Genomic DNA, 13,025 nt, shown 5'->3' on the forward strand with positions numbered 1-13,025 from the left:
TTATATATAAACATATGATGTTAAAAAAATAAAACTAGAAATATTAGGCTATAGAAACACTCAATTTTGACAAGTATATGTATAAATTATCTCCATAATTTAAAAAATTTTCAACAATATTTTATGCAATATATTATATTCTCTAATTACTCAATTTAACTATAAATAAATGCTAGTTAAAGATACTTTAATAATTGGTTAAGATCAAAGGTCATATCATTTTTCTTTAGCCAATAAATGAATTCTATTTGACAAATACTTTAGTTATATTGAAATTTTTCATGCTTTTTAGTATAATGTATGATTCCACTATAAATACTATTGATAATAATATTTTAGTAGAGTGCAAATATTTCGGAGGAAGTACGAGTTTACTCGACTCTTGAATAATACACAAGGCCACCTCCACATAATTCAACATTTTGAGACATTTCCAGGCTGAGGCAGTGAGGCTTAAGGAAGCAGCAGGATCAACCTGGCTAATAAATCAACTTTGTCTCTATCTGTAAGGTCTCTTTCATCAATTTTGTCTTTTTTTTTTCTGATGAATTAGTAAGAGTTGTTTTCTATTCAAATGAAGAGCCATTTATAATTTACACTAAGTAACTACACACTTTTGAAATGAGACGACTTTTTGATACTATTTTTATTTGATTAATTTATATATATTATATACATATATTTAATATAGGAGTATTAAAATAATTATTTATAATTTTATAGTAATTAATTAAAAATATATATTAAATATATGAGTCCAATTAATAATAAGACGATCTCATCTAAAACGAATTACTATAAAATTAAAATTATGTAATTATATTAATAGACTAAATGTATATGTTCCAATTCTAATAGATTTAGTCTCACCGATCTTATTTAAGAATTGAAACTACACAGCACAAAACAGACAAGTGAGAAGGGAAAAAGAGAAACGGAGGATTCTGATTCTCCTGAATCTTCATCTTCTTCCTCCTTTTCTCCGATCGACTTTCTCTTTCTATCTCTCTACAGATCTCTCCTAATTCCTCTCGTTCTTTCAAACAGGTAGGTAGCTGCTTGTTCGATTCTTTCTCCGCTCTACTTATTTTATTTTATTTATGTTTATTTATAATTTTTTTAATTATTTTTTATTTTTTCTATGGATTAGGACCGGAGTACTTATTTACCGAGAATTATTATAACTAAATTTGTCTCCAAACCCAATCAGTCCAGTCACCAGGTTAATTCATTTTCTTTCTGAAATTGCAAATATTCCATGTTGAGAATGTTGGCACAAGTCTTGATGGGGACGGAAGGAGGTGGTCAGTCACTCTTTTCCACCATCAAAATCGCGATCCTCCCCATTGCTAAGGTCTTTACCATGTGCTTCCTCGGCTTTCTTATGGCCTCTAAGTATGTCAACATCCTCCCTGCCAACGGCCGCAAATTGCTCAATGGGGTCCGTTTCATTTTCTGCTTTTTTAATTATTTTTTTATTACCCAAAAAAAAAAACTCAATCTTACTATTTACCGGGTTTGATTTTTGAAATTGCAGCTGGTTTTTACTCTGCTTCTCCCCTGTTTGATTTTCTCCCAATTAGGGCAAGCTATTACTCTCCAGAAAATGCTTGAATGGTTGGTTACATTCCATTCTTAATACTTAATAGTACTTCATTCGGATAACTTCAAAATTTACAAATAAAATCACCTAGTACAATTATTAATCGAAAGTGATTTGTTTTTGCAGGTGGTTCATCCCCTTCAACGTTGTTCTAGCCACGATTTCAGGATCACTCATTGGCCTAATCGTTGCAACTATTGTGCGCCCTCCATACCCATTCTTTAAGTTCACTATTATACATATTGGAATTGGTATTACTTCTCATTTTTAGAAGAAAAATCTTATTTCTGACCCCTGGACTGTTTCTTTTCCTGCTCGTTTGTTGATGTACATCTATTAATTATATACTTCTTGGTCCATTATGCTACATTTAGACTTTTGCGCAACTCAATACTTATTTTGATCATTTATATATTGAATTATGCATAACCAAATATTATAAAAGGATATCATTCTATATATTAAAGCAAAGACCACCTAATGACATGTGTTATCCTCTGGTAAAAATTTTTCCCCCTCAAATTAGCTTCTCACATACACGTTCTTATAACTTTATTGTAGCTTTCATGACAAAATTACTATACATTAATGCATACAATTGCAATAATTTTGACTATTTAAGATTAAGGAGATTTATATCTTTATATGCGTTGGAATATTATATGTGATTTTAGTAAGATTGAAAATAAGTTTTTTTTCCCTTTATATGCATTGGAATCTTATATGTGATTTCAGTAAGATTGAAAATAAATTTTCTATTTAATATTTATCATCTATATATTGCTACAAATTAGTGTGACATTTTCTAGCTCTAAATTGAGTATGTCTCTTTATTTATACTGTATATTATATTATTAGTCATCATTCTATATAATACTCTCTCCGAATCAATTTAGATGTCCCATTTGCTTGGGCACGGTTATTAAGGATTGTGTGGGGTCCATTAAAAAGGTTAAGTAGTAAAGGGTAAGTAGAAAAGGGTAAGTAATGAAGGGTAGTTGGGTAAGTAAGGTACATGGGGGTATATTTGTAATTACTTGTGTGAACTAAGGATATTTAGGTAAAAAAAGATTGACAAAAATAGAAATGGGACAACTAAAAGGACTTTGCCAAATAAGGAAATGGGACAACTAAATTGGTTCGGAGGGAGTATTATGTTTACTAAATGAGGTTTATGAATAACTTTATCGAGTAAGTGGCTAATTGCAAAAATAGTTGTCTTGTATTGCGAAGCAAAGACAAAAGAGGTCAAAGAAAAATAAATAAACATTATTATAAAAATGAAATGGGTAACTCAAAGGCTTAAATAAGGTGAGCAGCAAAGTGAAGGTGTATAAAATCTCGTCATTTGCAAGATTATGAATTTCATACACCATTCCTATTTATCAGCACTTGGAAATAAATGTTGCGTTTAAAAGAAAAGTCCTAGAAAAGAGAAAGGCAAAGGAGATAAAATTGTAATTTGATAATTATGCTACATTTGAAATTCTTCTTTACATTTATTAATATTGCTATGTGGAAATTCATTTTAATATATCAACAACTTAAGTTAATTATATTTCGCCTGGTACTCAGTGATTGAAAAAGTGTCATTTAAAATTAAGGGATCTTTCTTTAGTATATTGTATGATATGATATGATGACTTTACTATCTTTGTCTCACTTGGTTTGTGCACATTTTCAAATATATTAATCGATGTCTAATGCAATTTATTGTGCATAATTAAAAATTATAAAAATCGATATTAATAAATTGTATTGTAATGAATCAATTAAAATAAATTAGTCATCATTCTATATACTAAATGGTTTACTAAATGAGGTTGATAAATAACTTATCGAGTAAGTGGCTTATTGCAAAAATAGTTTTCTTCTATTGCGAAGCAAAGATAAAAGAGGTCAAACAAAAATAAATAAGAAATGGATAACTCAAAGGCTTAAAGCTATTCAAATAAGGTGGGTAGCAAAGTGAAGGTGTATAAATGTTGTCATTTGCAAGATTATGAATTTCATACACCATTTCTATTTATCAGCACCTGAAAATAAATGTCACATTCAAAAGAAAAGTCCTCCTAGTAAAGAGGAAGGCAAATGAGATAAAATTGTAATTTGATAATTTTGCTACGTTTGAAATTCTTTACAAAAATATTACTATGTGGAAATTCATTAAATATATCAACAACTTAAGTTAATTATATTTCGCCAATCACTCAGTGATTGAAAAAGTGTCATTTAAAATTAAGAGATCTTTCTTTAGTATATTGTATGATATGATATGTTGACTTTACTATCTTTGTCTCACTTGGTTTGTGCCCATTTTCAAATATATTAATTGATGTCCTAATGCATTTTATTGTGCATAATTAAAAATTATGAAAAGTTGATATTAATAAATTGCATTGTAATGAATCAATTAAGATCACAATTGACTTTGATGTAATTTATATATTTGAAATGATTTAAATTATGAGTGTTATAAATAATGCTAAAAACTAAATTGGGTAAATGAAGGGAGTATGTTATAAGTATAGTTGAATTTGAAGAATTAGAATTGTTAAAAACTAAATATGGTATAGGAGTTTAAGGTATCTCAAGGAAAGATTTGATTAAAAGATAAGTTGAAAATTGATAAGAAATTGAATTTATGTTCGAACGTCGAAAGGAGAGAGAAGCTTTGTGTTTTGGGTTGTTCAAGAATATATTTTCCTTATCTTACAAGTATTCTTTATATTCATTTGTATAAGTTGTTTGGTCTACAAAGCAAAATAAGCATGTATCTTGTGTATCTACTCCATTACATACGTTGGAGTATTTATAATCTATTCAATTTTTGATAAAATGAATTTTTGTATATCGTGTTTAACACGGGTAATCAACTATTATTACATACATACATCTTACATATAGTGATTATTAAATAGCTCATGCTTAGGATGAGTAATCGACAATTATGTTCCAATGATGTGTAAATATTGTTATTTATTATTCAATTTTTATTGTTGTGATTTTTTAAAAATTATTATCCGTAGTTTTCTTCCTTAACTTTTATCTATTTGTAACGATTATATTATTCATGCATAATAATTTCTAAATTATGTCTCATGCTTTAGCACGGGTGATCACCTAGTTATTATTAAAATACGCAATTAGATGATTTAAAATGCCACTTGACTATATTTGTTCTTACATATTAATTGCAATATATAAAATAAGCTTGAACGATAAAGAGTGGAATAACTATAATGTAGCAAGTATAATGATTAATGAGTCCTATGTAACTCAGCGTATTTATATGCTGGTGCCTAAAATACATCTCTGCCTCTTTATGTCGTCAGTTGTGATTTGTGATTAACTCTTTGCTTTTCTGCAGGAAACATTGGCAATGTACCTCTTGTCTTGATTGCTGCTTTGTGTAGAGATCAATCTAATCCTTTTGGGGATTCAGACAAGTGCAGCCGAGATGGAACCGCATATATTTCATTTGGTCAATGGGTATGTTTTTCCTTTTTTGCCCAACTAATGCTTGAACTGCCATGTTTTTCAATGATCAAGTTCCTGTGGTTACACTCTGGGTTTCTACCAATCTATTATTTTTGATAATTTAATAAAGCAAACTAAATAAAATAATACCCTCTCCTATTCACTATTATTGTTCTATTTGATATTTTTGATACTATTCATTGATCACTCTTAATTTGTATTTTATTCTTAATCTATAAGTCAAAACATAGTTAAATGAGATTTTGTTTGATTCATTTCGATGTAACTTTTACTTCAATATTTAACAAATTTTAATTAAACACAATTTGAGATATTTACGATTAAATATGTTCATTTGCAAACGTTTAAAAATCAAATGGGACCATAATAGTGGATAGGAGGGAGTAACTCAAGATGTCATAATAATGTATGCATAGACATAGGCTGCCACATGTCTTTTTCAGCGGTCCGACGTGTCTAGGTAATCAAACTCTAAAGATTTCCAACAAATCATACTTGTCCAAAGGACTAATGAATCAACAATATAGATGTTTTAAAATCGTTGCTAACAAAATTCCGCCACGTGTGTTGATACATGTCACCTAAAACAAAACAATAGAAAGCGTCGAACCAAAATGATCAAGTAAGGGTACACAATATCCACCACAATTATCAATCAATAATATCATCAGTCGTCGTAAATACGTATGCCTATGTCGGCCAAGACAAGATAATAAGGGTTCCCTACGTATTTGCTTGATCACAGACCTAACATGATCACTTTATAAAGGAACATGTCTCTGTATGATCGAGAAGTTGTATATTTAAGGTGATTTAAATGGACACTTAGGAGTAAGTCGCAGTGTCTACGAAATCGTCCATGGAGGTTTTGTTAATGTTACTAGAAACGTACAAAAAGAATCCATTTTGAATTTTGCACTTTCGTACGATTTGTTGGATGCTAGCACATGATTTAAGAAAAGAGAATCATTTAGTGAGTTCTATAATACAAACCATATTGATTTTGTTTGACAAAGAGTATATATGCATCTTTTCTTGTATAATTGTTATAGCTTGTATTTAATATGATATAAAAGTTGGACAAAACAAACAAGTGTTAGAAGCCTTCACTAATATTAATGGTTTGATATAAATAATGGTCACTAGTCTTGCTTGTGTTACATGCTAACCATCCATGCTCCCTTCAGCTTTACTTATCTCGCTCTTCATCATAGTGAAGTTATGATGTGGTATTGCTTCCGAGTACGACTTATTTCGTTTCAACATGATTTTTAGCTCATAAGTTTGAGCCTGTCCTTTTTGTCTGCCAGGTAGGTGCAATTGTTCTGTATACATTTGTATTCCAAATGCTAGCACCCCCTCCTGAAGGTACCTTTGATGTTGAAGGCGGACCTCTTCCTATCAAAAATCAATCACACAATAGAACTACAGCTCCGGAACAAGTTCCTTTACTATCTCAAGATCCAGGGTCGAACATATCAAATGTGTCGAATAAAGGAAAGGCAAGACTCTTTGTTCTTTTCTAATAGTTACTAATTTATAGCTCATTTTCTGTTGAATTAAACTTGGTGACTGTTCTTGACGAAGAAGCGAAGTCTTTACAATTTCCTCATTTACAAAGTCTTTGCTTCACCTATACTTCGCTGATCGTATTCCACGGGTCATATGTTGTTATACTTATCAGAATACTGCTTTTTTGTCGTATGGCTAACTAGAAGTTGGCTTCAAATCTTGTGAGGGTTCACTGTATGGTCAATCATATCCGAATGATTTGTAGTCCCATCTTTCAGAATACAGTCACAAGAAAAGTATAACAAGTTTCATGTCTCTTCAACTTGGACTCTGTGGTGTGGTCCCATGATGATACAGTATTATCTTACTGCTCATAGTCTCATACACTAGGTTCATTCTATTACATGTCAACTTGTCTAGAGGTGCATATGCTTAAGAATATTGTTTTTAAGCTGTCGTACCTCTATTATACTAAGCTTTAAGTTGTGCTGTATTGTAGATCAAGGAATTCTTGATGTTCGTATATGACAAGCTTAAGCTGAAACAACTCATTCAACCTCCTATCATAGCTTCTGTAAGTTTTTTCTTATTTACTGGCTAATATTAACTTTTCGGTTTGCAACTTGCAATTGTGTAGTCTTTCTAGTGCATTAATATTAGATAGCTGAGGCTGAAGTGGTTGGCAGGCTGCTACTGCCTTTTCGTCTCATATGTTAAATGTTAAAGTATATTGCATTCTATGGTTCAGCAAAAATAATAGCATGTGCTTTTGCACGTACAGCTAATTTGCGAATTAAAACTGGTGCATTTTTAAACTGGAACTGCTGCACTTTCATATTATATACCACCTGCTACAGCAACATAAGAAAAAAAATGAAGAAAAGAGCATGGCTTGATTATCGAACATTGTCATGTTTATGCTCCAGAATGTTCCAAATCAACATGAAAATGTGTTTTGTTGTTAAAGAGATATAGTTCAGTGGAAGCTTAGAACTTGGCTAGTTCTGGAGCAATAATTAAAGAATTGTTTTTGTGATAGAATGGACAAAAAAAGTTATGTGTTATTTACAATTTACAAATGCATACGTGTACGTTTATCAATGCACATTTGAATGCCTCCTTCAGCCAAAAAACTTGTTTGAAACTTGCAAATTTAGTTCTCTGACAAGGTTATTTATGTTTGAGCTAGATTGTGAAAGTACCTCAAAGGAGGCTCAGTTTTAGTTTATATATATATATATATATATATATATATATATATATATATATATATATATATATATATATATATATATGAAGAAGTTCTAGTGAGAACCATCCTTATATGAGAACCGTGAGAACCAATCTGCTTAACAAAAAAGTGTTATTTTTTTACTAAAAAAGTGTTACTTTAAGCAAAAAAATGTTACTTTAAGAAAAAATTTTTGAAAAAGAACTCACAATAAGGTGTTACTTTTTACATAAAAAGGTGTTACTTTTCGAGAAAAATACACTTTTTCGGCTAAAAAGTACCAGATTTTTTTAAAAACAAAAGTAACTTTTTTTGTCCAAAAGTAACACCTTTTCTGTGAAAAAGTTTTTCGGAGAGATTGGTTCTCACGGTTCTCATATAAGCTTGGTTGTCACTGGAACTTGACCATATATATATATATATATATATATATATATATATATATATATATATATATATATATATATATAGGATCAAGTTCCAGTGACAACCAAGCTTATATGAGAACCGTGAGAACCAATCTCTCGGATAAAAATGTGTTACTTTTTCACAGAAAAGGTGTTACTTTTGGACAAAAAAATGTTACTTTTGTTTTAAAAAAAATCTGGTACTTTTTAGCTAAAAAAGTGTTACTTTAAAAAAATACGTATATACAAAGTAACACATTATTTTCGAAAAGTAACACCTTTTTATGTTAAAAGTAACACTTTATTGTGAGTTTTTTTTCTTAAAATAACACTTTTTTGTCTAAAAGTATCATCTTCGTTTTTAGAAAAAAGTAATATTTTTTTGCCTAAAAGTAACATTTTTTTAGTAAGAAAGTAACACTTTTTTGTCAGACAGATTGATTCTCACGGTTCTCATATAAGGATGGTTCTCACTTAAACTTCTTCATATATATATATAGAGAGAGAGGGGCTATTATTGGGTACACCATAATATTTATGAAATCCTAGACTACTCAATTATGAAACTATAGAAACTAATTTTTAACATATTTTTTATCTTTACACCCCGCAATTGAAACGAGAAGACAAAGAATGTTAAAAATGTAGCTAAATTCCAAGAACAAAGGAGAGGCCTTTGTTTACTAAATGTATATCTATCTCGTCATGTTTAGTGCATTGGTGGATTGAGGAGTGCACAACACTCACATTATTACAAAGCCTAGTTTAGCATGATGAATTGGAGCCATGGGAGTGTAACTCATGCAGTAGGCAGCTAGGCCACAAATCCTCAACAATAGTTTTAGAAACCCTACAATACTCGAAATCTGAGGGCTCTTTATTTATCTTCTCTTGTTTTTCAATTTCTTTTGTCTCTTCTTTGAATGATATTGAGCAATCTATCGCTGTGCCTTTGTCGATGTAGGTCACAGTTGACTAAATCTCGTAGATCTTGTGTCATTTTAACTTTATACTTCTCAAATTTATGTTTATATTTTCTTTTCTATGTCTTGCAATAACTAAAATATTACACTGTAAAGTTCTACACCATTATTTACAACAATCGTTGGGAGCTTCCATGAATAAGAAAATTTGCCTTCATACATAAAGGGTTGTGTAAAGGTCAAGTATAATAGATTTGAAAGGTTAGATCACATATAGGATCATCAAAATCAGCACCAACCTTAGATTTAGCGTGAATTAGAGTACGAAAGGGAATGGGGAAGAAAAGAATCATAATATTAATTAATATAAAGAAACTGGTGAGGTAGGAGCTATTAAAGTTGGGAATTATTAGAGTTTATTCTTCATTAATCTCATGAATAGATATTAATAAACTGCAATATTAATCATGTCTTCAACTCCTTTGAGTAATGGTTGCCATTTGATTTGGTGGAGAGGTAGGGGAAATATTACTTATAGTATAAAAAAACTCAAATATTAACGCATTATTATAGAAGTTTTAATATAAAAATATAAAATAAATTATTTTAATCGTTCTTGTCAGTTTTCATTTCTTATTTATATCATATGTGCTTCTTTTTTATGTGAAGTTTCACGCGGTGTTTGCTACCAATAGTCAATCGGAAATAACCTCATTAGTGTTATCACTAATAAGGGTAAAGTTGTGTACATTCATTCGACCCTTATACCCCACCCTAGGTGGGAGCCAATTAATAAACATTGGGATAGTGGAATGTTGTTGTGGAAAGTGGAATGTTCTCGTCAAGTTCTCATATTTTGAAATCGACATACAATTGTATTTAATTTAACATCTAAAACAAATCTTTCTTTAAAAAATTTTCATAAGAAATACATTTTTATTACTAAAAACTACTCCTATAATAAAATAATATGCTTTTTTGGTTATTATAAAACATTTATAAAAAAGGATTAATATATAGGCTTGAACAAATAAACATAACCTAAAAATACAAAAATCAACTAAAAATAGAGTGCATGCCACTGCAATCAAAAATACGTACGGTCGGGTTTGACCTAGTTTTTAAGGTTTGGTCATTTTCGAGTTCTAACCTATAATTTTAGGCCAAATGAAAATTTGATAGGTCCAACATTGTGCAACTAAGTGGAGCTTACATTGATGATAATTGAAAAGTCTTACTATTTGCTATAGAAAAACCATTACCTGAATACCAAGTGGCTCTTGCTTAGGCAAAATATGAGGGTCAGATGTACACAACATTACCCTTGTAATAATCGCAAGAAGGTTTCATTTGATTGTCTTTTTGCAAGCATTATTTACAAATTCACATAAATAATGAGTACGCATGATTTTCTGAGTCATAATACTATAGGACATTATTATTCAAAATCAAAGAACGTTAACTCTTTTGCTCCATTGAGAATGGATATAATTGCAAACTCTTGCTTTTGAATGAAAAAATATCATTATCCTTTTTGCTTTTCCATTGTACAGACTAATACAATACTTTCCAATTCATAGTGTAAAAATAAGGTTGTATTGCATTGACCGCATTGTAAAGCTTTTCAAAACAAATGAATGGATATTTACCGTGTTGTAAAGGTGTAAAAAGCCGCGTATTGAGCCGTATCAAGGGATATCTTATGATTTGATTGATATTTGTGTTACGAGAACCGCATCACTCCCTATATCGCATCACGCTTTCATTACCGCGAACACGACCCTTATTGTATTTTTATCCTATGGTTCCATACCTTTCTAATTAAGGATTTTTACATTTCTTTTCATAATAATTTACTTAGTTTATTCCTTCCATCATGATATTGAATTTTGAATTTTTTTTCTGCAGGTACTGGCAATGATATTTGGATGTGTTCCATTCTTGAAGCGTTTAATCTTTACAAGTGATGCTCCACTATATTTTTTCACGGACAGCTGCATGATTCTTGGGTAAACTTCGTTTTTTTATCTCTTATATTTGAAGGGCATTAAATAATTTAATAAATGTCAACATATCATTTTGGATTAAGTTCGTTCATAATTTGTTTTCCTTCTCTTTATTTCTCTTATCAAAATGTCATGGCTTGAACTTGTACTTTATTTGGTACCGTGTATGGAATGGAAGGACATAACATGGAAAAATACATTGACCACTATAAAGGTGTCAAGTAAATTAATATTGTAATAAGTCCATCTGATAACTTAAAATGTTGCTGCAAATGAAGTATTCAAGGCTATGCTACACTTCTCTCTAAGTTCTGATGTATAATTTTGTATGTCAGGGAGGCTATGATACCTTGTATTTTGTTGGCATTGGGAGGAAATCTTGTGGATGGTAAGTTTACTTGTTGAAGGTGTTGTATGTTGCTGAGGAATTGGTCAATCAGAACTGAAACTTTATAATAATTGCAGGGCCTGGTAGCTCAAAATTAGGGCTTAAAACAACTGCTGCAATTATTTTTGGGCGGTTGGTTTTAGTACCACCATCGGGGCTTGGCATTGTGACTCTGGCTGATAAGCTAGGATTCCTTCCTGCTGGTGACAAAATGTTCAAATTTGTGCTGCTGCTCCAGTACTCAATGCCCACATCTGTGCTTTCAGGTACTTTATGATGGATTCTTTCCCTGGAAGGTCTTAATGTTGTTAATGTTGTGTACTTGAGTGCTTGAGTTCAAGCTTCTGACTCATCTGATTGTTGCAGATTTTCAATCTAGTGACGCTAAAGCTTCCTGTTGCCCTTTTTAATGATTGAAATTGATTAAGTAATGAATTTGTATTCTATGTAGGTGCTGTTGCAAACTTAAGAGGATGTGGAAAGGAATCTGCTGCAATACTGTTTTGGGTTCATATTTTTGCAATTATTTCAATGGCTGGATGGATTGTGCTATACATCCACATTCTCTTCTAAAAATAGACGGCTCTCTATGCCGGATGAACTTTTGCTTGTTAAGGTCATAATTGAATTTTATTTGGATGAAATGGATCAAAATGGTCAAGTTCTGAACTTGACAAGCAGAAGCTATAGTTATTTGAGGCTGTACAGCGCCATATGGAACTATAAACTTGAGGATTGTTATACATGTTCCTTGCATAGTCATAATTCAAAGTTCGGTTGTGGTAATAGAAAACAGGGGGGAGGGGGCAAGGGTTGTGTTCGTGTACATAGCTGTTGACTGTGGGTGTACTAGTGAGAAACATTTAGGTTCTAAACCTTATTTTACCTAAAGTATTCTTCCAAATGATTTGGGAGAAGCTGTTTTGTGTAGTTCATACATGTCTTGATAAATAATTTGCTGTGCATACTGCATACTCGATAAGATCATCTCATCTCTTTCGAAGCAGTGGTGGAGTTAAGTTTGGATGAAGGTCGGCCATCGGTCCATTCTAATGTAACAATTATATAATATGAGATATTCTTCTCACTAATTTTATTTTATTTTTTTTGATTTAGGGTGAGGAGAATTCTGACTATAGGATGAGGGAGAAATGGAGAATGATCATTGAATTCCTGAGCAAAAGCCTTCGATTGCTAGATCAATTCGTACTAAAATCTTCTATTCATGTTACTTTTGTATTACTTATAATATGAAAATTTAAAATCCACTGAAGATGATTTTTGGGATTTCTTGCTTTTGTCTTCCAACTAAATTCAATTCCAGTATTCCGTGCCATCTAGAGCTTTTTATCTTGGGTAGAATTTATGTCTTAGCTCCTAAGAGTTTGCAACAACATATTATTGTATGGAACTATATGGAATTATGTAGATAAGATGAAAAATGAGAAAATAAA

At 30.9% G+C, this 13,025-nt stretch overlaps 1 protein-coding gene across 2 annotated transcripts; it reads left to right on the forward strand.

Annotated features, from left to right (window-relative positions):
* Positions 1-868: 868 nt before the first annotated feature.
* LOC130818057 (protein PIN-LIKES 6) lies at positions 869-12,925 on the forward strand. Of its 2 annotated transcripts, XR_009043917.1 has the most exons (12): positions 875-1,047; positions 1,151-1,441; positions 1,538-1,617; positions 1,730-1,854; positions 4,974-5,095; positions 6,415-6,606; positions 7,116-7,190; positions 11,086-11,186; positions 11,519-11,571; positions 11,649-11,837; positions 12,023-12,602; positions 12,688-12,925. XR_009043917.1 is itself a non-coding variant. In XM_057684084.1 (11 exons), the coding sequence occupies exons 2-11, from the start codon at positions 1,259-1,261 to the stop codon at positions 12,142-12,144; spliced, it is 1,242 nt and encodes a 413-aa protein (XP_057540067.1). In that variant the 5' UTR covers positions 869-1,047; positions 1,151-1,258; the 3' UTR covers positions 12,145-12,925. The 2 variants fall into 2 exon arrangements, 1 of the variants encoding a protein (XP_057540067.1); XM_057684084.1 differs by having other exon boundaries at positions 869-1,047; positions 12,023-12,925.
* Positions 12,926-13,025: the final 100 nt, after the last annotated feature.

The sequence above is a fragment of the Amaranthus tricolor genome, chromosome 7, assembly GCF_026212465.1.
Source record: "Amaranthus tricolor cultivar Red isolate AtriRed21 chromosome 7, ASM2621246v1, whole genome shotgun sequence".
Taxonomy (NCBI): Eukaryota; Viridiplantae; Streptophyta; class Magnoliopsida; order Caryophyllales; family Amaranthaceae; genus Amaranthus; species Amaranthus tricolor.

Bases quoted from the DNA above. Each gene is read 5' to 3' on its own strand.
- LOC130818057 (XM_057684084.1), top strand. From the start codon at position 1,259: ATGTTGAGAATGTTGGCACAAGTCTTGATGGGGACGGAAGGAGGTGGT. The intron at 7,191-11,085 runs GTAAGTTTTTTC...TTTTTTCTGCAG, and splicing joins AACCTCCTATCATAGCTTCT to GTACTGGCAATGATATTTGG. The intron at 11,187-11,518 runs GTAAACTTCGTT...TTTGTATGTCAG, and splicing joins GACAGCTGCATGATTCTTGG to GGAGGCTATGATACCTTGTA.